The sequence below is a fragment of the Rhagoletis pomonella genome, unplaced genomic scaffold (genome assembly GCF_013731165.1).
Source record: "Rhagoletis pomonella isolate Grant_MI unplaced genomic scaffold, Rhpom_1.0 Rhpom_scaffold_00007, whole genome shotgun sequence".
Lineage (NCBI taxonomy): Eukaryota > Metazoa > Arthropoda > Insecta > Diptera > Tephritidae > Rhagoletis > Rhagoletis pomonella.
Genome location: NW_023458561.1, coordinates 47,938,007 through 47,966,004, shown reverse-complemented (window position 1 = coordinate 47,966,004; position 27,998 = coordinate 47,938,007). Strand labels below are relative to the sequence as shown.

The following is a 27,998-nucleotide window of genomic DNA, read 5'->3' as shown; positions in this document are numbered from 1 at the left end:
ATGTGTGTGTGTTATTGTACATATGTATACATATATGTACATAGGCATGTAAGTTTATGATGAGAGAAAATTTTCCATTAACCCATCGGAATTGCAGCAGCAGTTGTTTGAAGCTTTACGCCAGCGATGGAAGTCAAAATAATTTACCACACGAATAACGCGCAAATTTCATCATTCATTTTTGCACGGCGTGCTTTTGTAGGTCACAAAAAAAAAAGAGTTAGTTGGTACAACGTCTTTTGACAAACGAAAGAGCATATAAAAAATACCGGCGTTAAACGCGCAATTTTTATGGATTCTTTTTGTTTTTTTTGGGCAAGTCAACAAACGAGTCTACATATGTATGTATATGTAGTACATATGTATCTCTCATTTACTGAAAGACTATCACAACCAGTGTTGCCGCGACGTCATGAAAAAATGTATCGTAAAAGAAACAAAAATGCATCAAATGTATCACAAATTTTTTATTTAAGTATCAAAGTATCAAGTTAGAAAAGACTTAAGAAAATGCTATATGGTTTCATACCTTTGCTTTTTATTATTGTCAATAACCGAAAAATCATGTAAGTATATTTTACATATTGTGACAATCTATCGAAAAAGAGATTATTGTTTGAGACGAACAAAAATATTATGTATAGATTTTATAGAAACTTAAATTCAAATATTTTTATGTACATACTTAAAACTATTAGCTGTCGATCATTTACGTTAATTATCAAATTATGTGATACATTTAACGTTAAGCTCGTTGGAAAATATGTCAAAAAGCTGAGACTGCCTTCAGTGTCGACTTTATCTTTTCTCAAGTAAACTAAAGCAAATTAAAAATGAATTAAGTCAGCTCTTTATTCATAGTTCATTTAAAGCATTTTTCTCTAAGCTTATTTGACCCCAAAACGTTTCAATATTTTCGATAAAATTTTAAAAGCTGCCACTGCATACATACATACATAAATATTTTCTCTTTAACATGTATCAAATTTGTACTAAAAAAACAAAGTATCTTTCGAAAATTTGCACAAACACGTATCACTTTTGAAGTATATGGAGCAAAACGGCAACACTGATCACAACTCAAAAACGAGTTTTTTAGGAGACACGTTTAAGATTTTCAATTTGCTCCCAAAATGTAGAAAAAAGAGATGCATAGATATTGTCTTCTTACGCGGAAACTACTAAAGATTTCAGCACACAATATGAAGCATTATATAAAAAGTAATCCTGCATCATTTGCCCAAAAACTTAGTTTTTTTGAGTTATGACAGTCTTTTAGTAAATGTGCAAATGAACATTCAGACATACAGTGACTGAAACAAGTGACCACGTGTTGACTTTTTTCTAATTATTGACAATGTTTCTCAACTAATATTTTTTTGATAGTTTTTTATAAAAATATTACCCAAGCGTTAACAAACCCCATATAAATAAAAGTTTCGAAAAGTTATAAAAACCGCAAAACCAATCGCAAAAAAATTCTGAAAAGTCAACGGGATTTTTTAGCCAGTTGAAACTGCATACACAGAAATGTTCTTAACATTGAGATTGAAGTTTTAAATTTTTATGAAGAGTTTTTGAATTTTCATCCGAATTTTGCATAAAGATTGAAACTTTCATTTATATGATTTTTTTAAAACTTCGACAATATTTTCGTAGAAAAATAACCAAAACCCAATTTAACTTGAAAAAAAAATATTGTGAATATTGAAAAAACACGTGGTCACTTGTTGGGGTCACTGTACATAAATTTCTGCATATCGCATTACGTACAATTATATGTACGAACAAGTGAATAAACACACGCTTAATGGCACAAACACAAAAAATCCATATCAATGGTGTGAGTGTTGGAGCAGGCTTTATTGCTTACGTGACGTCATGCACGAGGGGCCTGTCTAATTCAACCAGTTTACAAAGCGGCCTCCAATCAGCCGCCGCTGTGTACATTACATTTCAAGAAATGATCAATTTTTAAATGCACTTATTGATTTGGGTATGTAGATATTGGTGAGTTGTATTTGGGTTTGTACCGCCATCAAAGACTGATAAAAAAGGCTAAACTTTATGCATATGTATGTATGAAAATGAAAGGCTCTGCGCACATGATCAATAAAGTAGGTATGCAACGTTATGGTAATTATAAAATTTTATAACTTTTTATCTTTAGATCAAGAGGTTGATACACCCACACATGCATATACACAAAAAATACGAGTACATCATGTACAGTGACGAACAAAATTATTGGCACAGTGAATTTTTCGCAATATATGCAAAGTTTTTTATTTTAATTTATTTTCGATAATTTTTTATAAAAAATATAGTTCATTTTACACCAGAAAACGTAATAATAAAATCTCTAAACTTTGTGCAAAACTCAGGAAAATGCATTAAATTTGCACACTAATTTGCAACTTTTTATTCAGATTTTTTTAGAAAAATTCTAAGTATGCAGTTTTATAGTCCATTCAATTTTAGTATGATAAAATGCAATTGATTTTCGCTAGAAAATCGCGTTGATTTTTGGCAATTATTTTAGTGGAAGGTGATGCTCATTTTCCCCATACAAAAAATAATTGTCGAATTACTTTGTAGGGAAGAACTTGCGTGAAAAAAAAATTACCAAAAATCAATGCGATTTTCTAGCGACTTCAAATTTGCACTTTGTCTGAATAAAAAGATGCAAATTTGTGTGCAAATTTTATGAATTTTCCTGAGTTTTACACAAAGTTTAGAGATTTTAATATTATGTTTCCTGGTGTAGAGTGAACAATATTTTTATAAAAAATTATCGAAAATAAATTAGAATAAAGAACTATGCATATATAGCGAAAAATTTACTGTGCCAATACCTCTGTTCGGCACTGTAGATAGAATTCTTCAAACAATTTTCTGCAGTTTTGAAGGAAATATTGAGTGCCCGAGAAATATAGAAAATATTATCCTACAAGGCTAGGGATTATTATGATATCCCCAACGAAACCATTGACTGCTGATACGTTAAAGGAACTTTAACAACAACAATGACCAATATGGGAAAAACATTATTTTTCTATTAATATCTAATATAAAAAATTATATTTAGAATATTTTTTCGTTAGAATACAAAAAAATGCAGTTATATGATTTATGTCTTCATAAACAATATTAAAATTAAGTAAAAAAATAAAAATAAAAAAACGGACCACCAATTACCTATAAACGACTTCCATGTTCATTATGAAACGAGGCAAGGATTGTTTTCTTATAGCTAGGAGGACAAAATTAAGTATCTCATGTTATCCAATAAACAGACAGCACATTCTCGCCTTGGCACCCAGGTCACTATTGGCAGCTATCATTTCGAAAGATAAACTAACACCAATAATAATGCCAGCCTTGAAATCCGACAAAAAATCACTCTTGCCAACAAGTGCTATTTTAGGCTGAGTAGACGATTGAGAAGTAAAGTTGACAACCTAGGTGTTTGGTGGAGAGTCATGGACAATGAAAAAATTTGTTGGACCGCCTCATAAACTGCGGCCTTAATCCAGATCAACGTTGCATTCATAGCCATAAGGGTGTGCCAAAAATGCACGTGAAAAAGTTAAGACTACAATATCGGGTTTCTTCATTTCGAAATTAACAAATATTTAGAAGTCGCTCAAAGCGCTCAAAATTTTCCATGTATTTTATATGGGGAAAAAACAACTTTTGGTAGAAATGGTATAGAATTCCTGAAAATCAATATTTGTTTCTTTTCTGAAATTGGGATGTTATAAAAAAATAGTTAATATTAAGAAATGGTCAAATAAACAATTAGGTATTATTATTGGAAGTCTCCTAAGGCGAAAAAAAAAATTCCGATCGAAAAATATTGATTTTAAAAAAATTCTACACTATTTATACGAAAAACTTTTTTTTCCCATTTAAAATACATTGAAAATTTGGAGCGCTTTGAGCGATCTCTAAACATTTATTGATTTCAAAATAAAAACAAAAACAGAGGCGGCCGCTGTGGTGTAGTGGTGGCCTGAATGCAAGCCCTGGTCAAAGCAACATCGCAAACAAATATAGAAAAAAAGGGTTTTTCTTAACAGCGGTCGCCCCTCGGCTGGCAATGGCGAACCTCAGAGTGTATTTCTGCCATGAAAAACATAAAAATACAATCTCCGTTCGGAGTCAGCATAAAATTGTAGGTACTTCCACCCCTTTGTGGGGCAACATCAAGGCGCACGCCACAAATCGGAGGAGAAGCGCGGCCAAACACTAACATATGTATGTATAAGCGCCAATTTATTATTATTATTTATTTTTTTTTATAGAACAATCCTAGGGGGTGAGAGCATTAAAATTTCGAATTAACATTTTATTTTTGGACCACCCTAATAGAGTTCTATAAAACCTTTTTCTTCATATTTATTTCAGTAGCTTAAATTTTGGCTTAATAAAGCTATAGAGGTTAACATTTTTGCCACGTTTTTTTCTAGAATAAATGTAATAAACACCACCAGAAATTCGGTCCACCTAACTTGTGCTTGTGAGAAAGATGTTTCGGAAGATTTACGAGGCATTGATCTACTTAAAAAAAAAAAAACATTGTGGAAACTTTTCATGGTGTACTGTATCCATTCTACTACTTAGGCAAGCCCGCCATTATGCGGCGGCGGTGATCTTGAATTTACAATGATGTTTTCTGAATTATTTATTTTTATTTATACAGTGAACGAAAAAAGTATAGCCACACCACACCACATATTGACAAGTCTTGACATGTTATTATATTTTTTGTTATTTAATTTTAATTATTTTTTATAAAAAGAGTGCTATTCCAAGTTTCCAACTTTTGTGCAACATTAAAAAAAAAAATTCAACAAACTTTTGTAAAAATTTCGAGCTTTTTAATTCGGTTTCTTAGAAAGATTTTATATATGCAGTTTTGTAGCCCGTCGAGTTCTAGTAGAAGTGCAAGCTTCAAATGTCTAAAAATTACCGTTAATTTGAAGTTAGATTTTAATTTAAATTCATTTTCGGTTTTATTTGAATTTTGTATATTTTTTGGTTTCATTTACTTTTTATTTAATTTAAATTAACAAGATTTTTATTTTAATTCTGTTTTTCATTGATTTAGGTTTTGTTAATTTTTTTCAGCTATTAATTACTGATACTAATACTTTTGTTGATATGTGTATATCTATTATTAATTTAAGCATGTAATTTTATTGAATTTATTCGACTGTCACATTTAATTTATTTTCCCTAATTTGCTTAAGTTCAAAATTTTATTTAACGTCAATTCTGTGAACACCCCTTATATAAAAATAGCTTACTATAATCTATGCCGACAAGCAGAGTGTTATGCGGATCAGTAACTTGAAAGCCTGTTTAAAAATAAACTAATACATATTGTCAAAGATAAATCGAAGTGATTCGATGCAATCCATATGTACATATGTATGTACATTAGACTGCATCACTCCCCATTCAAAAAAAAAAACGGTACTGTGTTTTTGTTGGAATTTTAAAATCTATTATATTTTAAGACTTCCACCAAAATATTTCGGAAAAATATTAAGATTTACGTGAGCTGGACCGGTTTAAAAGTACCTCCAAAAATGGAGTTTGTTATGAATAAAAATAGCTTCCTAAAGATTTTTTTGAAAAAAATCCCCTCAAACTTTAAGCTTAATCTGATTTGTCATATGAGAGGATTTTTTTCAAAAAGTTCTTTAAGAAACTATTTTTATTCATAAAAGTCTTAATATTTTTCCGTAATATTTTAGTGGACGTCTTCAAATATAAAAAATTTTGTCATCCTGGCAGAAAAAGCGCAACTTTTTTTTGGTGATGCAGTCTAATGTACATACTTATCTATGGTCTTTTGACAAAACGACCTCTGTGCTTTCTGTAGGTTGGAATTTAGAGTAAATTATAAGTAACTTTAGTTTAAAAATTTTACATTTTTATTTAACTTTATTTAAGATATCATCTTGAACTACTCCTATTAATGACTAAACACAAAAATATCATACGAGAACTCAATGAATTATTGCTTTGACGAGAAAATGGCCTCACTCGAGAGAAGTTGTTTTCTCAAAAGTCCACCGATATACAAGCAGATAAATATGGACGTATAACGTACACAAGCACAAATGTGTGTTGATCACTACCCAACCAGCAAAAAATTCTCAAATCGGTCAGAAAAAGGAAAAAAGTGGATGAACCGATTCCGATTCCATTTTCGGATACTTTGACGATCCGTTTTGCCACTAAAGTTTGCGGCAGAAACGTATGCGCAGACAAGTACCGAAAATTGTTTGTGAAACGGATACTTTTTTGCCTTTTTTTACTGAAATTTGTCTGATTGAGTTTTTCGTTCAATACGCTCTCCTTCTACACTTCCCAGATACTTTTTCATTCTATTCGTTTCCGGATACGAAACCCACCGTTGTTTTGTGGACGTTCTTGGATACGAAAATGAATGAAAACTTTAGTCGTTTTTTATTCGTTTCCGGATACGCAAAATTGTACTATACTGCACTGTCGGCAAAATTTAAGTTTCTCTGCTGGCTGGGTAAAAAGTCGAAATTGTCCCACAGTCAGTTTGCCAATCAACATGCCAGTCGGTCGGTCATTCAGTAAGTCAGTCAGTCTTGTCAGCATGTATTACCTATTGATAAATGCAATTCAATCCACCGTACAGTCGGCCGTCTCGTTTTCTAGACAAGCAAACAATAAACTCCTACGTACATATGTATGTTCTTACTTATACGAATACAGTATGTTCGGGAATGATTTGCAGTCAAACACACTTGTGTGAGCGTGTGGGCAGTTCAGTACGTATGTACATAAATTCAGACGTACATATGAACATTGTATGGAAAATTTCCAAAAGATTTTTCTATTTTTATACCACGGTAATTTTCCATTAATGTCTTTTGTCTTTCTTTTTTACCATATATCACATGGTATAGATATGAATGTAAGTGCATAACTCCATATGTAGATGTAGACTGGTGGCCCAATAATTAGAAACGATTTGTATTTACAAGTTTTTATTATTTAGTTTTTCTTTACTAGTTTTAAATTACTAAATTGGTCATCAAAATTTCAAACTTTTTGATCGGAATTTCGAGAAAAAATTAGGGCATACACTTGTTATACTAAAATTTAGCGGGCTATAAAACTAAGAAATATAATGAAAAGCTCCAAAATTTGATGAAACTTTGTGGAATTTTCCTAATGTTGGTACAAGTTAGAAATTTGGTCTTACATATAAAAAAAAAATAAGAACACATTAAATAAACAAAAGAAAAATAGCCAACACTTGTTAAAATTTCACGTTCCTATTTATGTTTTCGCCACTGTATTTATGTGTATGTATGAAGATTTATGTTCTTTTTTTTACATTGTACAGTGTGCTGATTTTTTAAAATCCAAGTGTGGGATGGACACGATACTCGTTTTTGTGTAGATTCACTACATGCCTAATGAAGAGGCGCTTCTGGAATATTCCGCAACCAAATATTTCAGCAACTTAACACTTGGTGAGGAGACATTTCCTTGGCACCGTCAGTATGTCAAAAACCATAAAAAAAACCAATGCGCGGTTGCAAAGTGTACCACTGATGATGATGCGAGAGCGGAGAGCCAAACGCGCATAAATATGTATGAACGCTCAAACCTACAAGATATACAAGAAGTACCTATACATAGGCATATACATACATATGTAAATTCGACGGATCAGACTGTTTCTGTTTTTGTTGTTGTAAGAGTGTGAAACCGTCATAAGATCACGTTTAGCACGTAGCCATGGGCATAGGTTGTTAAAAACGAATGGTAAAAAATGTGTGACACAAAACCAGTGAATTCCTTTTTTGATAAAATGATAAGAAAGTTATTGTACGGGTATAATAAATTTTCGATTGCTGAAAAAGCTCACAATGATTTGCAATTACATATGTATGCACATTTGTATGTAAATATAAAACCTACATACCTATTTAATTGCAAATTTGTGACGCATGGCTATGTATGTACATATGTAACAAACCTTTGAGCGTAAATAATTTAAATATTTTTTGCTGAGTTGTAGAGCGAACGTTTAAAGGTCAAAGCCACGCCGCGTTTTCCAAGCTAAAATACCGACTTATATTTGCAAGTATATACTATGTCCATATCTAAATGCATATGTACACACATATAAATCTACGAATATATATACTTACATACATACAAATGTACATAGATACTAGTAACTGAATCATTTTCTGCTTAAACTAATACCACAAAATTTACTTATACTTTCAATGAAATATTAGCAGAAAGCAGAAGTATTTAAACACGTACCTACAAACATACATACATATGTACATAATATACATATATAACTCGTGCCACCTGAAAGATATCCCATTGATTGGCTTTTGTTAGGCGTCTGTGGCGGGACCTGCCTCCAAACACACCCGTTTTTTCTAACCACTAATTGTACGACTTTTTATATTCCCCGTAGGGAAAAATTTAAATAACTGATGTTAAATTATTTTAACAATTGCAAAATAAAAAAGAAATTAAATAGTATTTAATTAAATGTGACTCAGATTGCGCAACCAAACGTAAATGCTAGGCTGATTGACCCGGTTTTTCCAAACCGGTTTCCACCGGGTTTTTTCGATATCTTTATATAAGCGAATAAACCGGTCTTTTTTTTCATTTCATACAAATCTTGACCCCTCAATAAAAGTTTTGAGTTTTCGAAGTTTTCAATGCTTTTTTCAGTATTAGGGAAACCCCTAAATAGGTTTAAAATTATATCCTAGATTATTTAGGGATTTACAGTATATCCTATTTGATTCCAAATGGAGAGATCTACACTTTTAGTCCACCTCTGGCAAAGCTTTTTTATGGCAGAACTACACTCGGAGGTTTGCCACTGTCTGCCGAGAGGCGCCTCGTCTACGACGGCAAGAGCGCTACCCAAATCCGGAAAAAATCAGAAAAATGCTATAAACGGAAATTTTTCACTGATTTTTATTTGTTTTACTTTTGAACCAAAAACAAATTCTGAACGTATTTTTCTTTGCTCTTTTCTCAATAACAGCTATATTTAATGTTAATAGTTTTGTTGTAGTTTTTGGTCATGACTTCATACCAGCATTTTCACTGTATGAACACTATGTAAAATAAAACCGCATTATCCGGTTTTTCTTAATTTTAAAATCTGGAACCGTTTTTTTTTTCAAACTGCAATTTTTCGAACAACTCGAAAACCGGGTTTGGAAAAAGGTGAATAATCGAACACCCTAATGAATACTGAGGAAACTATTTATGTATAAACTAATAGTGATAGTTGAGAAGGACTGAGACGGAAGAGTTAAAAGCGGGTGGAAAACACGCACTATTCAGAACGAAAAATTACCCTGAGGATGGAACAACGACGAAGCCGGTTTGTCTCCAAAACACACTTGACGAGGGATGACCTAAATTCCAAAACAACAGTTCCGAATCGAGCTTTTTCGGTCCACAGCTATTCGCTCTTTTCATTAAAAATCCGTTGGGAAATAATTCCCTGCGAGGCTTCTACCTAACTTAAATATGTATATTGTACAATTTGTACCAACGATATTTACAGTTTCTATCGAGATCAATTTCTGTCACAATTACGAACTAAATATTCAAAGATCAATTACGACGACCACTAAACCAACGTCAATCATTTGCACGCAAGTAACCGTACGCCAGTAATTTTTTAAAATTAGCAATTAAATGACAAAATATTTACGACGCCATGTGGATAATTTTAGAGAGAAAAAATCTACATGACTACTTATAGATACATGCCAATATACTTACATACATACATTTCTACATACAGAATATCAGATCGGATACAATGCTTATACCATAATGCATTCATACTAATTCTATTGAGAAAGCTATAAATTTAAGATGCCAACCTTTGGCTCACGATCACTTTCCTTATGATCATTTTCATAGTAATATTAGAGAAATCTACACCAAGCTCCTCAGGTGTTCGACGTACTAATTTATAGCTTGTTTTATAATCATAATATGTATAGCGCTTAAAGTCAGAAAAGCTATGAACATCTCTAAAGCTCGGTTTGGAGTTCTAATTTGCGGATTGGGAGTATCTGCGAAGAGTGTGAGAAATTTGAAGACCATTACTTTCGTAACAGATATACTATAATCGGTAAAATGAGTTCTAAAGTCTTTTATTTTCAGTTGGGCCATTAGTTGATTCTTAAAGTTGCGAGGAAAGTGGGGGAGATCTGCTTAAACCTTAGTTATAATAGACTCTTTAGTTACCTCATGGATATTTACATAGTTAATAATTTAGTAAACGGTGTAATATTTGCCTGCGTGTGGGGAGACAAGGATGGAATTTTATACTTTCTCTTAAAAAGCACCAAGCCCATCCTTTCTGAATTGCCTTTCGAGTTCCACCTATCTTGCACAGTGCAGTACAACCTTAAATGTCCTTTCGAGTTTTCCACTCATCGGGTTAAAACATTTTCCAGAGATCAGCATAAGCGGTTACGCTGGGTGTCCCACATCTCATCTTGAGTAACATCTTGTACATCACATGCGTCCACATCCACAGAGAAGGAACAACTCTCTGAGAACTTTCTCCGTTTAGCTTCCTTGACATCATCGCTGAACTTCACTCAGTCATCACTTTCCGGAAATTCAAAATTTTTAAAATCGAATTATCATGTATATGGTAGGATTAACTGAGGTTGAAGCCAGGCCGGCCCTCTCAATAAAGCCTCATTCTAGGCGTTATTTAGAAAACATCTTGTCAGCATAAAATCAAGATATAGGTTGAAAAGAAACTTGTTTAGGTCATCTCTAGGTAAAAAGCTTGCACAAAGGGTAAATGTTAAAGAAAAACAAAAAATATTTTTTATTTGCCAAAAATACGTTCGTATAGAATACCGGACGTCACTGTTCTACAACTGATCAAATAAGCATTTATATAAGGGCAAAGGTACGCCTAAATTCGGTAGAAATCTGCTGAGAAAAATATGTATAGCCATTTACGTACACATTCATAAGAGAGAGTAAATATCATTTACAGCTAAGTGCTCTTCATATGTTTATCAATAATTACGTGAGCCAACAAAAAGATAAAAAACAATGAAAGTAACGAAAACGATCATGCCTGACAGCGAAACGACCATTGGTTTGTATATGTATGTATGTACATTAGACTGTAACATCATACAAGCAAACAAAAAAGTTCGCCGTACACCCCTGTGTCCAACGTATTTTTGCAAGGCAACTTCGAAAAAAATATATTTTTGGCCAATCCTAGTTTTCGCCTTTTTCAGTTTTCAGTGACACCTATATTCAAGAATAATACTTAAAATAGTTCTACTGTAATAATCAAAGTACTGGCTTAAAAAAAGCTTACTGATTTTTGGAAAGCTTTAATCTACGGACATTAGCGTGGTACGTAAGGGTGGTATGGACTGAGATCTAGTGGGTAAGTTCTAGAACGAGGCATGTGAGGTCAATGAACCAATGAACTTTAGAACAAGAGAGCTAAAAACATCGATATATCATACTTTATGATTCGACTGTAAATGCCGAAAATATGATGAAAAATTACTAAATGCGGCCCTTATGTTCACCAAAAAAAAATTTTTTTTTTTAGAAATCCCCATGGAAAAATACTTTAAGACTCAATTTGAGTAATTGTACAAAAATTCACAAATTTACACCAAGTTATACACCAGAGTGCTACTTGACTTATGTACATTAGGGTGTATCACCAAAAAAAAGTTGCTATCTTTCCACCGGATTTATAAGAACAAATATTTCTAAAAACTAATTTTATTTATAAAAAAAATCGATTTTCTGAGGTAAATATTTTGGCGGAAGTATTAAATATAATAAATTTTCTATTTCCGATTGAAAAACAGTACCGATTTTTTTGTGTGGAGAGTGATGCACCCTAATGACCATACATACATACGCAAAAAAAAAACAAGAGTAACGCAATAAAAAAAATTCTCAGACTTATTGCGGATTAGAACGCATAATGTTATAATAATTTCAAAGTCATTGCGGATAGCCGGAAAGCATGCCACATTACACACTGTATTGGCAATAAATCCATTTATATGTAGGTACATATGTATTTGCAGAGAGCGGTCAGGTGAAAGCTATGTATACATAAAGGTATAGCGTTGAAGGCCAACCTGATTTGTGAAGGAATGCGTGGATATGTGCGAATATATGAATGGACTGGATGGATTACCGAACAAATAGTTCATTGGCTAGGTTTGCGCTGTTGTTTGCTGATTCGCAAACAGCTGTTAATTGTTGATAGAGTGGGCTGCAAAACAAAATTGCCGCCCAGCCGCTTTTCTCCCACCTGCATTGCTTTATTACTGCAGTTGACATTTTATATAATTTTTTTTTGTTTTCTAAATTATTTTGTTTAGCCTTGGTTATGGCAGTTTTATATTATTTCAGCGTTACTTTGGGCAAATAAACAAGATATTACTGGATTACACACATACATATGTACATAGGTATGCAAATGATAAACATTCCCTTATAACATTGGATATCTGTAACTACACATACTAACCTATAAACATTAATATAAGTAATATGTATAAATAACCTGCTTAAGTGTGCTTTCATTTAATCTAATTTGGAGAGTTGCATTAAAATATTTAATGGCTTGACTGACAAATGCATAATACTACGTAAATACATACATACATATGTATGTATTCCCAAGCTTCATTTCACAAAACAACAAAACAAATTCACGTGGAGACGGTCATTTGGACAGCAAACTACTAGAACGTATGCATGGAAATAATTATCATTCTTTGTTGACGGAATAGTCACCTGCGCAGCGAGTGCATCTCTCTTCGTTTTTATGAATTTTGCGGAAAGCCCTACTACACAGCGTAACAGCGTTGCGGTTTTTTCTTTCTTCTATATATTTTTTTCCCCCCGAAAATTGTAGAGTATATGCTATTAAGTAGCCTAAGTAATGCTTTTGAAGTCAATTGATTTGGTCTAAGAGGCCATTATCTACTTAAAAATGGATTCTAAGCTGGTAATGTCTGGAATTCATAAAATTCCGAATTTTATCTTTCGACAATTGAACTATCAAGTAGCGTAGTACAAGCAATTAAGTAGTCGACAGAATTAACGTTTAGTGCATTACTTAGTACTTAACTTTATTAGAACTTTGTCGAAGCGAAGTGTAGGAGAGGGTTTGCCAAGGATAGTGGATTATTATTATTATTGCAAGTACTAATGATAACGGTTGTTGTAACTAGAAATAAAAAAAGTAAAAGGTGTGAAACCTTTGGCACTTTCCTTGGTTGCCCTTCGGCAGCCAATAGCAGACATCAGATTGTACTTCTGCGAGTTGCCGTTCGGAGTTGGGTCCCTCCATTTGTCATCAAGACGCGCACCACAATTTGGAGGAGAAACTCGGCCAAACCCTTAACAAAAAGTTTAGGCCTTTCAACCCTCGCCTTTTTACATTTTTCAGAAATAAAAATAAATCGTTTAAAATAACTGCTTAGCAAAAGTTTAACAATTTGTATGAGCTTTAAATTACTTACATTAGGGTGGTGGGTAAGTACTAGAACGGGTTACTTGAGGTTATTGAACTTTGGAACAAAAAAAAAACATTTCTTCTCGAGACAAAACCATCAATATATCATAAATACTTTAAACTCCCGACTGTAAATTCCGAAGATATGACTAGAAGTGTAAAGGGCGACCTCTTAGTTCGGCAAAAAAATCGAATTTGCTTTGAAAAATTACTTTAAACTTGGGGCGTAAGGTGAACTTCTATTCCGGTACCGTTTAGTGTACATAACTTGAAACGTTCAGCGTTGTGCTATCTGCAGCGTCATTTTTACAATTTCCTAAAATCCCTAAATAAAAAGAAATTGCAGAAAAATAGTGTTGACCTGTGTGCGCAAAATTATCAAACGCAGTTAAAAATTATCATTGGGCTTTGTATTCTCAACTATATCAACAAATGTAAAAGGCAAACAAGTGATTGTTAGCCAGACAACAGCCCAAATAAGCTGCAGGGCACAAATCGCACGCGAAATATGTGATTACATTCGCGTGGCGTAATCAGACAAACAAAGATGAAATGTAATAGTCAGTGTGTGTACATAAATATTATATATTACATACGTAATGCATGTATGTATGTAGAAATTCTATTATGTACATTGAAAACCTTATTTATTCTGAGTTTAAAGGTACTCTACTAACTTGTTTGTAGAGAGGTCTTTGAAGGAATATTTATTTTAAAAAATCTGTATGTCCCATTTAAAATTTGATTTGGAGATTCAGTGGAGATCCACTACATAATCCAATTTTTAACGTTGATTTTTAAGTGTTTCTCAATTCTCAAAAACAGGGCATAATTTTGGCATGCAAAATAAACCGAGTTCTCCACTTGAGATAAGCTTGAATATCAATTTGAATTCAAACTTTGTTCAACTTTTAATCAAACCTTGGAATAAAATATTGGTCAGAAATGTTATACATTCACTTCAGAATCAAGAATTTCTCAAGATTGGAAAAAAGTTTTTCTTTCTGCATATTGTGGTATATGTGGGTCAATTATATTGAGTATGCAAAAAAAAAAAACACAAGTAAAATTAAAAATATAAGACGACAATAACGAAATTCTTGACTCTCAAAGATCATCCTGATCACGTGATTGGAAACCCAAACAGGCCCCAAGGTACATACATACGTCATACTGCATATTATACTTAAATACTTCATCTTTTCTGTGATAATGTTAATAGCAATATTGAACACATGAAACAATACAAGTCTTAACATATATAGATAATTTCATTCATTTAGATTGGCCGTCACCTAAGTCATTGACATGAACAAAGTATACACTTAAATATAGCTTGTTATACGCGCAGAATAAATTGATACAAGTCATGATGATGTTTCCGTGAAGGTTTAATACATTTTTGTTAACTATTTTTAGTCGACTTCAAAATCATATGGAAGTATTTAGGGTTATCAATTCGAGTTTAAGCATTTTGAATGTTGTATAAGTATGTTTTATTGTTTGGAAATGCAAAACAATTCGGTGATGACTGTTTCTTATAAATAGATTAGATAAGTACATATGTATGTATGTATCAGGAAATTTGCCACACATTTGGCGCCCACAATTTGCAAAGTGTTTGACCGAGCTTGCGTCTCGATGCTATAATTGCGGTGACCATATTTATGAGAGCCGAATACGGGACAAAAAATAATTTTGCTAATTTTTCCCACAGTTTTCCCTGAAACAGAATCCTTATAGTAACATCACACATTTGTAGGATAATTTTCTCGAGACATTAGAATAATAAAGTGCAATTTTAAGTCGGTAAGGCTTACCACTAATTTTTGGCAATTTTTTTTTTTTTTGTGTTGATGGTGTTACGCATTTTTTTCATACAAAGTAAGTATGTTCGACCTTTTTTTTTTTTAAAAGAGAAGCAAATGAGCAGCACTTTCCACTCGCACTTTATTATACTCATTTTAATGAGTTACAAAATTACATTAATTTTTATAGTTTTTTGCACAAAGTTGGAAATTTGGTATTATGTATATGGTTTTTGTTAGGACAAGAGCTTCACTTTCATAAAATAAATAATAAACATTGAATAAACTGGGGGGAAAATAGCCAAAACTTACTAAAATGGCGAGTACTAATTTCTATTTTGGCCACTGTATGTACATATTCCTCGATTCGAATCACAGGCATTCAGATTAGAAAACAATCACTGTTTATAAACGATCATATCATTACACTGTCCGACAAAAGGAATTTATTTTTTGCACCCATGAAAACATCAAGCGTTATTGAAAAGGAGAGGCAAAAACATAAGCCGTATTTTAACGTTTTTCTAGATCACGTTATTTACGGTTTCTAAGGGGAAAAACCACCCTTATTGATGTGATTTTTTAAATTTGATTAAACTTTGTTGGCCTTATTCATAAAAAATAAAGTAGGTTTACAGAGCTTTATAGAGTGTGACGTTTTCATACATTTTTCAATTAATAAACCTTTTTTAAAGCTATTTTATTTTTTGTGAAAAGGGCGCGTGTCTTTTGTGTTTTTGAGGTTGCTAATTGCGAATCTGAAGTCCCGGAGAATAAATTTTTATATCCAAAACTGAAATCAGTTTTCATAAATAAAAAATGGCAGATTTTTAAAGAATTTTCAGATTTTTATGAAATTTGACATCCAGAGGTTCTATGAGTCGCTGATTAAAAACTAAATACAGTTTTCAAAAATTCAAAATGGCGGATGGATTTTTAAAAAACTTTTACATTTTTATGAAATTTCATATCTAAAGGTTCTTTGAGTTTCTGATTACAAAACTAAAATCATTTTTAAAAAATTTAATATGGTGGATCCAATATGGCGTATGGATTTAAAAAAAAATCAGATTTTTATGAAAATGATATCGAAAGGTTCTTTGAGTCGCTGATTACAAAATTAAAACCCAAAAAAATTTAAAATGGCGTATCGAATACGGCGGATAGATTTTAAAAAAATTTCAGATTTTATTTAATTCATTTTTGTACATACATAAATTCACTGGTCCCCTGATCCAGAGATTGTACAAAGCACAATCTTGTCTAGATGAAATATTAGTAGTGGAGGATCCAGTCGGACGCCGCCGGGTATGCAGTGGTCAGGTAAGGCTGGCAGGAACTTGACGCCTTTTTCTGAGTGCCTTACTAAATTAGAAGTTTCTTATAGCCGAGGTGTTGTAGTCACGGCGTTTAGCGTAAGTGCCCCACTGTCTCTAACAGACATATCTTTGTGGTAAAGGAGCTTGCGAAGTCTCACACTGTTTCTAATTAGGAAAGATCTTTGTGGTCTCTCAAATTACTTCAGCGTAGTTTCATAATATAGTGCGTTGCAATACGCGAAGGCACCATACAATAACTGGTTAAATTACAGTTACACAGAGCTAATAGACCACCTTGCCAATGGCCCACCAACAGCAATAAGGCTGTTCAGGATCTCTTTCTTTACACTTTCCTCATTTTTTGACTTGCAGAATAGTTTTATGTCCAGGATAAGGCCTCGACACTTCAGCTTCCTAAAGAGTTCAAAAGTTCATGCCTAGTCGCAGTTCTTAGGTCTGTTTTTGTATTCCTCAGTAAAAAAAAAATATTCAGTAACTTGCCATGAACAAAATTTCTGAGAATTAAAGCTCAGTTAGTCAACGACGTAGCGTAAACTTAGGTTGACGTACGTAGCAGCATATCAAATTTAAAGTGCAGTTAGTCAACGACGTAGCGTAAACGTAGGTTGGCGTACGTAACAGCATATCAAATTTACTGTTGATAGAGAGAGAGAGAAGCAACGGCAACGTCACCGCCATGCGATGGTGAGTTTTCGCTAACACGCGAATCCCATTAGGTAGATCGTGTCTGCGTCAACCTACGTCTACGTTACGTCGTTGACTGTTTGAGCTATAAGACAACATTTGCTTTTAGTGAGAAAGTAAGTAAACGCAAAACCAAAACCAGGAAAACTTGCAACTTCCTCTCCGAACCGGCTGTCATTTTCGCTCTCTCAATTTCCTCTAAAACGCACCTCTGGTTTAAATTCTTACAGGGTGCCTCAGAACTTTCCTCGGACAATAAGAAAGCCCCAGCGGTACCTTTGCAGAGCCTCCAACAGATTTTTGACGCCAACGAGCCAATAGTGGTGAAAGGACTCGCTTGTAAGCTATTTTTATTCACTCTTCGCTTGGCAGATGCGCTGCTCCACTACGCTGCGGCAGTTCGTTATCATAGCAAGCGATGAGGTAAAATGAGCAAGGTTAATCTCGGCAATCAGTTTATCTTTTCCATGGTACCATGAAAATAAAATCTGTTTGTTTGCTTAAGGTATAGCTGAGTTAGTTGTTCGAGTTCTAATAAAGTCTGCATTAAAAATAGGCGAGCCCTCCAGCGAACAAATGGCAACAAATTGAGACTTGATGCGCAGTAACTTCTTTATGCAGCACATATCGATAACCTTCTAAGGTAATCGAATAAATGCAACCTAATCAAATCAGCAAGCAACAATAATGTGCAAAAACGTTGGTATGTATGCAAATATTTTTATTTCTTTTTTTTTGTATATGTATATATATTTAATTTTGTATGTACCTAGTATGTAGATTCTAAATTCTTGCCTGAGTAAACACGCCTCCGCCGTACGCTGAACGATGGGTCAGCAAAAAAGGGGCGTGCCTGAATTTATCGCCGCGGTTGAAACAAGTATGCGGCGAACGTGCTAGAATTTCATAGTAATTAAAGGAATTTGCCACAAACGCCACAATGAAACGCAATCAAGACAATTGAATTCAATAAAACAAAAATTAAAAAAAGGTATTTAAAAAAAAAAATATTAATAACAAATTTATTAAAAAGTGGTTATACGAATTTATGAATAATAAAAAATATAGACGTGCATACATAAAGATTTGTATGTATATGCATCTAGGTACATATGTATGTATGTATATACGTTTGTGTGTATATGTATGCAAAAATGTATTCGGATAGCAACTGATCATGTGGGTTTAGTTTTTCATTTGCGGTTATTTCGAATTTCTGTCGTTTTTTTGCATATACAATTGTAGATATTCATATCTTAATTATACATACATACATACAAATATATGTCCATATGTATGTATGTACCTATGTACATAAATATGTGTGCATAAACTACTTGCCAGCTTTGGCTGCTGGTTTTTGGTCGTCGTTGTAGCTGGCATAGTCGATTGGAGGCTCGTCTCGCATTCGTTTGACGTCAAAGCCACTGATGGCTTTGCCTCCTATTTGACTTTACGTATATAAAGTACACCCTGCAGGGAAACCCCGAACTAATGAATTTCTAGTTCTGTACCAAGGTACATTGAACAGGTAGTATCATTGAGCTGCTGATTTGTATTTTTTTTTCAATTATTTGGTCTCGAAAATGTCAAATATTTTAAATTTCTTCTCACAAAAATTCTAAATTTTTAAAATTTGTTTGCATGTGAAACGTTTTTCCATATCAAACAAGCGATTGCATAGCAGCTTTTGGAACGTTCGTCGAACTCAGCTGCACAACCGCTGATTACTGGGCGTTGCATAGGATGGATCAGTGCTTCGAGAAGCAACCAAGTTACTAAGAAAGAAAGTGGCAATAATTTAAATTTTTTCCAACTTAATTTTTAAATATTTTTTTCACATGGCATGCTTTGATTTTGAAGAAAAAAATCAGCACAGTTTTTGACACTTTCGATACCAGAGCAACATACACGTAAATGTTGTTTTTGCTCTCATGCTACTACCTGTTTGCTATGCCTTGTTCCGTACTAATTTTTATCAGCAAACCACGATCAGACCGAGAGTAATCCCCACCAGTTCAAAAGCATCGAAAAGTGGTACTTGAAAAAAAAACTATTTTGTTTTGCTTTTTAAAACTACATATCGCTAGCTAAGAGTGAAAAGTTGCTGCTAAGTCCACCTTTTGAAGAGCAATTTTCTAAAAGATCGCGCTGCCTATTTTACTTATAACCGTTTCTGTTCAGAGATAAACAAGGAAAAAAACTTTTCATTAGAAATTGATATTTAAGGTGACGAATTTATAACTGGTTCGGAGTTTAGAACTAGTTCGGAACTATCGAAAGGAGGCTTATTTACTTTAGTTAGATATTTGTTTGGCGGTTTTTCATTCAAATACGCTTTCATTCTGCACTTCGCAGATGCTTCTTGTTAGTTTGGAAATACAAAACAAAAATTTGTATTCACTTTTAACATCTTGGAACCTTTTAGAACTGGTTCGGAAGTATAGAAAAAGGGATGCAGAGCGAACTAGATCCTATCTGTCGAATTTAGGTCTGCTTCCGAACAATAGAAAAGGTAATGGAGAGGGGGCCAATTTTCACTTCCTAGGACATCGCCGTGTCAAATGCGTCAGCTGTTTGCATGCAAAAGAGATTCATCGTGAACACAGGGCACCTCTACACACATACTACTATGAGTATTTACTCACATGAGTACCCAGCGGGAAAAGGTAATGTCTGTGAATGCAAAAAGTAATGGATGGCCCCTATAACCTACGCACGAAATGATACAAGAATTTCTCTACAGCAATGTCATTAAGTCCGTGCCACAGGTTTCGAACCCGTGACCAATAAGACGGCAGTCGAACACGCATCCATTCGAGATAACACGAAAAAAATATACTTGAGTTAGTTTTCAAACTTTTTGTTTTGTTTGTGACTTGAAAACTACACATCATCCGGTCGCTTACATTGCGATGCATCTTTCGTTCAACCATAGTTGTTAATCTTTTCTTGGTAATGCATTCCCATTTTCCTACTGGGTATAAATGCTTGCACGTGAGTGATTGTATCTGTGTCTTATTTCACACTAACACTATATAAAAACGTATAAAACAACTTACAAAAAATAGAAATGATGATGCAAAAAAATAAAAATTTATGTAAACTTCTGAAAAAAAAAAAATCACAGAAAAAATATTAAGATCGCTGATCAGTTAGCCAGTTTTGAGGCTGGTGCCGTTGCTGCCGTGAAACATGTGATTCATTTGTATGTATGTAAATGTGTGTTACTTGTTGGCACAATTGAGAAGGCATTGTTCGGAACGTGAGTAACTGTTGCGAACGTGTGACTTTCTGCACACCATGGTAACACATAAACAGCAAGAATATACATACATACCTATGCATTTATTTATGCAGTTGTGTATGCAAGTATGTTTCCGATATGCACACGGAGGCACATTCACGTACACGAAATTTTATTCATATAGCTTGTATATTATAACAGATATGGATGTGTGTATATTGTAAGCAATTAGCACAGTGATAAATGCCCTGCAGGAAAAATGTGCCAATCGCAAAAATTGCTGGTTTTTAGCTCTAAAATCGGATCGGTTATATACGAAAACAGAAGACTTATTGATTTTGAAACTTATAGAATTATTATCTACAGTTTTAGAATGCAAAACGATAAACAAACCGAAAACAGTGAGGGTTTAGATTTGCAAATAAAAAAAATTTTTTAACTTTCGTTAAGAAGATACACACAGTAGGCATGCCTGCCGTAAAAGGCAATTATTTGGCAACGACCGTTCAGTGATGGCACAGATCTGGCTCCATTTTTCCACGGTCCGCGGAGGTTACTTCCATCAGAAGCAGTGGTCCCTTGTGGGATGCAAGAGCCCCACATCTGCCGGTGGGAGAAGCAAAATTAGGAGTCTAGTGGCTTTGTCCATTACTTCTACCTCAATATTCTTTTCAAATGTCACGAAGTAACTAGAAAGGTTATAACCACTGCTATTGGGTGCAAGACCGTAACGAAAACTCCGTCAGACCGACCGTTGTACAGTGACAAAGCTTGTGCAATTCTACTGCCAAAGTTTGGTTGCTGCAAGACTGAGCTTCAGGAGCAAGAAAGGCTGGAAACTCTTTTCTTGGCGCCTCTGCGTATTTTCATATAATTATATTTGGTCGCCACCTGTGGAGGGTGGCTGGTCTTGTGGAATGTTGCGACAACCGAAATGTTGCTTTGATTTTGTGCTACGATGCTGATGCCTAGAATAAAATCTGGATCATCAGCAAGTGCAACGCAAATGGCACCGGATTTACCATTATATCCTGTCTTGTGGGCTTAACATCCTGAACGTGGGTTCTTCAGGCACGTTTGTTTCTTCTAAAAGGCAGAATGTAATTGATATATCTACATCAAACTATATACAACTCCCAGCTGGGGTGATCAATTTTAAGCAGGTGAATCCTAAGTCAGTATTCGCGCTCTGAGTTCATAATTTAAAAATAAAAACGGATTGGTTATGTTTTAGGGCACTCGGGAGCAGAGTTGCCGTTTTGGTAGTTTTTTACCTTCAAATCTCTTACGAATTTCGTAACTTGGCAATCATTCTTCAGATTGGTAACTTTTTGGAATTAAGTGAAAATTGATCTCTTCCATGAAAGCTATTAATGAATACCAAATCCACTTGACCCTCTATGAAAGTCGATTTTTTTATTTTTTTTCAGGGTGGTGTAACTCCTTAATTTCCGACAGGGGTCACACTAACACAACTACGCATACAAATGTGTGCAAGTATTCTTCACAGCAGTGCTAAATTTAGCTTTCGCCAAAAAATTCCACCAACTGTAAATCAGCAGCAACGTTGTAGCCACAGCAATTTGCACTTAGTTAAACGAACTTTGTGCCGCCTCGCCGCATCACACCGCACCCACTTCTTTCGCACCCTACAACTCTCCGCGTGATGCTCTACGCCAAATAAATGTGCTTGTGTATATTTTTTAAGTATTGACGACGCTCTTTAATTTTTCTTACTTTACGAACTCTACGTACCTAATGTTGCTGTTGAGCGGCGGGTAGAAGGAAAAAATTCACACGACGCGCATTGATGCGGTGAGCAATAGTTGGCTGCTCCTAGACCCCTTTCTTCTTCTCGAATTCAATTAGTTGGGAAATGTAAAATGGCAAATGCAAATTTAAGCTGATTCTGTTTAATTTGCGTGGCGTGAATTTCGCGTTTCACAAACGATTACTAACCCTTTCATATTTGCATTTGAGTACTAAGTGACAGCAATGGAAAAAATTATAGAGTTGAAATCTCAATAATAAAATGTTTAATATAGAGACACCCGACTGGTTGAATACATACTTACATGTGTATGCATGTATTCTTTGGAATCTCAGTACGAATCTCCAAGGGTGTTTCAGGTTCTAGGCATCCTACCAAAGCTAACAATTTTTTTTTTTTTTATTCATTATTATTATTTTTTAATTGTTCATTACTTTATAAGCTATTTAACTATATTCGACCGATCTTAGAAATCATTTATGCATTATGAGTTTCTGGAATGGTTTTTTCTCTTGGCACCCTGTAAACACAGGGAAATCGATATTTTTCTTATTACTATTTTATATCATTTTCGATATTCAAAAATCGGCAATAGTTAAAATCGTTTAAATGTTATACATAATACATCGTTTAATGCAACCCATAAATTAGTATATCTCTCCCCTATGGGCAATTTGAACCATTTTCGTGGCAAAAATTAATTATGACGAAACAAGTGATTTAAAAAAAAAAATTATTTTTGTTGGCATAAGATTTCTTCTATTTTTGCAAAAACAATCTTAACTTTGACGACTAAGGATCACCTCTAATTTGTGGTTTTATTAAAAAAGTTTGAGTGCAGTTTTTTCTACATATGTACATATTTGTACAAAAGTAAAAATTCCACTTATTAAAAATAAGCTATTTATGAAAAATATTGCCAAAGGAACCGTCTTCTATCTCCAAAAGGTAAATAGTTCACTACTGACAGTATCAACAATACCTACATTTTATTTTTTCGGTCAAAAATACTTATAAAAGTTTTGTTTGTATTTTATTTTTTCGTTACACAACAACAGTTGGATATTTGATTTTTATTTTCCGACCATAAAGAGCAGTTAATATTTGAATTTTATTTTTCAATCGAAAAGAGGAGATAAAATTTCACTTCTCCTTTCTCGATCAAAAATAAAAATTCACTATTATTGCATGCTTATCTCTAATATATTATATGTACCTACGTACCAATAAAACGTTTCTAACTTAAATGTTTACAAGCAAATGAAATATCATTTATTTTTGATCGGAAAAATAACAGTGAAATTTTAACTGTTATTTTTGATTGGAAAAATAAAAATGAAATTTTAACTTTTATTTTTGACCGTAAAAATTGCCAGAATTTTTACTGTTATTTTAGAAAAAAGTTAAATTTTAATTGTTATTTAGGACTGATAAAATACCGTTAAAAAAATAACGATTAATTGTTGATTTAAAAAATAATAATCATTATTTAAGAATAACATTCCTTGGCAGACAAGCATCACACTGCTATATTCAAATATTAAATAGAAATTCGAAAATACATTGGGGGAAATTTCGAAAATAACTGTAATTTGCGATGCCCTTGTAGGTACTAAAACGGAGTACTTAAGGACAATGAACTTTGGAACAAAAACAGTTTACAAGAACATCGATATATCACACTTTAATCTCCCACTGTAACTGCCGAAGATCCGACGAAAAATTTAAAAAAGCGACCTCTACGTGCGGACAAAAAAAAATTTAAAGGTCCTTGCAAAAATACTTGCTAAACGTATAACCTAAACCACGCAATAAAAGTTAGTATCTTTGTTTAGAAGACAGACATAAACAATGAAAGAGCTTTAAAATGTTATGCGAAGTGAACGGAATTTTGGCCCATTAAAACGCTCACTTACATTTGGGACTACGAATTGCAATACAAAAATACGCATCTGTTCAAATAAAAATTTTAATAATTTTGGCGCATATTCATAGTCATATTTAGTACTCAACTAAGTCGAAACCATTCTAAGTCACAACTAAAGCTATTCATAGTCGCCTTAGTTTCGACTTTTCTGGCTAAGTACCAACTTAAATTTTAGTTTCGGCTGCAGTTGCAACTAAATCGTAACTAGGAAGAAGTATTTTATCAAATTAAGGGAAAACAGACGAAATATGTAAAAATTAAGTTGGTAGAGGGTGAATTTGATAATATTGAAATCTCTAATTAAAATTTACAAAGATCGATCCATTTTAATCGGAAGATGAAATTAAATGCGTATTACAATTCGAATAAAGCTACATCACAATTTTATAATTGGAATAATTTAGATAAATTTTCAAATAATAAGTCAGTTTCACGCTAGTTCTTTTAAAGTAAATTTGTGCATAACATTTAGATATCTACTATTTGTATGTTTCACAGCATGCTTTCTATAAACATCGACTTCACATCACTGCGGTTGTTCTGGCTATTTCACACAATTAACAAGAAAATAATACCTTATTCTTTTTCATAATCATGCAATGAAAATAAAAATTACATAAACGGATGATCAAACTTGATTATATTTAATAAAAATGTAATTTTTCCAAAATATCGTAAAGAAAAATCGATACATTTTCACACTCGTTTTGCTATATCGTAAACTAAGTCGAAACTACTTAGTAGAAGTCTGAAATGCGACTATGAATAGAGGTAAATTTTAAGTTGGTACTTAAATTTAACTGTTGCCTAGTGGCTGGACATATCGAGCGTTATCTTTCTGTGTACAAAGTGTCTCGCTAGGTTTATAGGGAAACTAAACGGATGCAAACAAAAATCTCACACAGCTCTCCTTTTTGGTCCAATCTAGAGCAAATGCAATGTTTCTAGGACTACTGTTAAATGATATTGTCAATGACCACACCTACCAAGTTAACCGAGCTCTACAGGAGTGGATGATACGTATATCATCGTATACGATTTTACAACAAAAACACACCAATTACCACCTTCTTCTCATCTCTTTAACTTAATGCTGGCGTATATTTGCTCCAAATATTTGTATTATTATCTGCGTCATACTATTTTGCAGACATAATATTTGCCTATTTAGTTTATAGCAAACACCATTATGCTCGCAATTCTCTAAAAACAAAACTAAGAAGAAAATAATTATATTTGGTAGTGTTGGGAATATCGAGTACTTTTGAGGATCGAGTTATTTGGCAAGGATCGGGTATTCTTCAGAGTACTGAGCACTTTCTTTAAATATACACAGTGTAGAAATCTCACAAGCTGGCAGTATTTTATTTAAATTAATATATGAATTCCAAATTACGTCAAATTAATGGCTAGCTGTGCGTACTGGGTGCAAGTATTGTACATGAATATTATTGAAACTTTAAATTGAGTACAATCATTTCTGAATACCGTTAAATGTAAATAAAACTCAGTACTTTTCAAGTCTATTCAACACAATACTGAGTACTTTGAATCGATCATGAGTGCATGTATCAAAGAGATTATTGGAACAGAGTATTTTTGAGTACTGAGTACTTTCTAGTTCTGTTAAGTTCCGAGTACTTTCGAGTTCCTTTTTTGAGTACTGAGTACTTTCGAGTTCTTTTGTGAGTACTTAGTTCTTTGGACTAGTCAGTATCGATACTTTTAAAAATCGGGTGCTGTCGATCCTTTTGAGAATCGAGTTCTGAGTACTTTTGGTATCGATACTGCCCAACACTAATATTTGGTTTTATTTAAAATTAAAATGAGAGCCTCCGGATTTGTGTCGGCCAAGATTTTGTGTTCATTTGTGAAATTTAAAATTAGAATAAAGACTTCTCAATATGTACATATTTATATTAAATATTTATTTATAAGCACTGAAAGCTTTTTGAAAAACAATATTTTTCATTTGTACATACATACATACTTATGTATGTACATACTTACTTTTGCACATTGCGCACTATTTTTAAAATTTGTGCAAAAGCAAATGATTCATAGCCATTGTTTTTGTAGACATTAAAATAAATAGGCGCATCGTACATCCTTGGCGGCCGCTGTAGCCGAGTGCTGATAGTTGCGTACTACCGCTCCATAGGACCAAGGTTGGACCCCTGGTCAAATTGACATCCGAAAAAGAATCACAATGGCAAACCTCAGAGTGCATTTCTGTTGTAAAAAAAGCTTCTAATAAAACGCATTTGTCGTTCGCAGGCGGCGTAAAACTGTAGGTCCCCCCTTTGTGTAACAACCTGAAGATGCGCTCCATATCATTGGAGAAGAAGCTCGGCCAAGCACCTAGCAAAATATTATTACTATCGTACATCCTTTGCTGGATGTTTTTGTTTGGCATTCTGATCCAATTCAGGGTACTTAAGTTTAATATACAAAAAATTGGCGTTCTTGCAACCGCCAAGAAGTTTAAAAAATGGCAAATTTGTATGTACTTATTTATGTCTGAATTGAAAGCGTATGCAAACATATATACATATAATCACTGTCAAGTTGTAGGTCGACGCGCATCCGGCGTCAAATTGGATATATTATTCAATTAACGAAGTGGTGGTGTAAAAATAACTTTTACTCGAAATACGTGTGACTGAATTAAGTATCTACATAAATTGTCTTGGTAGTTTAAATCTTTGGATGTAGCTTTTTGTAAATTTTAGTAGTGGAAATTTGTATGTATGTATTTCGCTCGTCAAGGGTCAAGTAACCCATATTTTTATTTGTGTGTCAGACATTTATGTGGCGGTAAGAAAGAAAGGTACCTATCTACATAGTACACACAGGTGCATACATAGATATCTAGATCGTTACATGCATGTGTATGTATATGTATATTTATGTTAGTATGTCTGCCTGTATATTTGTATGTATGTAGGTGCTCAACTCAATGAATTTTCAATGCCAAATGAGCGCCGCACACATAATGCATTTTTTCTGTGCATTTACAATTGGCACACTTATTACAAACAATTACCAATATGTAATGCGCACGATGATTCTACTACATTCTCTTTCTCGTCTGCCAGCTCCCTCCCAGCCTTCCTCTCTCGCGCTCTGTTATGTTGGACGATCCGCCGGGCACCTAAATTTGTACACATGCAGTTTTTGCTCAAACTTTTACAAATCTGCAATCTGCAAGATCAATGATCGCTAGCGGCTAGCGTTTCATTCAAAAATCAACACTAATTTTCTTTCAACATAAATATGTACATATGTACATGTGTACATACATACGTAACTTGTGGGGCGCCTATGAATCGACGTACGGCGAATCGCCCCTGCCTTCCCATACGCCTCCAGCTATGTACTTATTCCTAACCAAAAGAGTTGCATATATATCCATAGCGCACATTCTCCCATGTACATACATACATATATAGTATATGTACATATATATGTATAGCATCTTACCACCTTCGTTTTGCTTCGTTTTTGCTCAGATACGCTCAGAAATTTTGCTGTGCCAGCGAAATTTGGAAAAGTAGTGCAGATCCGGGGTGACGGCAGCGGTAGCAGCGTGACGGCAAAGAGCAAGAGCACACGTCCAACTTA

The 27,998-nt window shown here is 33.7% G+C and overlaps 1 protein-coding gene and 1 long non-coding RNA gene across 3 annotated transcripts in view; one reads left to right on the top strand and one right to left on the bottom strand.

Annotated features, from left to right (window-relative positions):
* Nucleotides 1-27,998, bottom strand: part of LOC118742962 (RING-box protein 2) — a 71,064-nt gene that overhangs the window by 17,591 nt on the left and 25,475 nt on the right. The window contains exon 1 of one of the 2 annotated variants that reach the window (XM_036475402.1): nucleotides 27,421-27,702. The exons of the other annotated variant lie outside the window; for it this stretch is intronic. Coding sequence (XP_036331295.1) covers nucleotides 27,421-27,544 — 124 coding nt within the window. The 5' untranslated portion in view covers nucleotides 27,545-27,702. Of the gene's footprint in view, nucleotides 1-27,420; nucleotides 27,703-27,998 lie in introns of those variants that run through there. 2 annotated transcript variants of the gene reach the window in all.
* Nucleotides 2-18,456, top strand: LOC118742963. The gene is made up of 4 exons (XR_004993410.1): nucleotides 2-198; nucleotides 17,660-17,852; nucleotides 17,986-18,132; nucleotides 18,203-18,456. It is a non-coding gene; the product is annotated as an uncharacterized LOC118742963 (long non-coding RNA).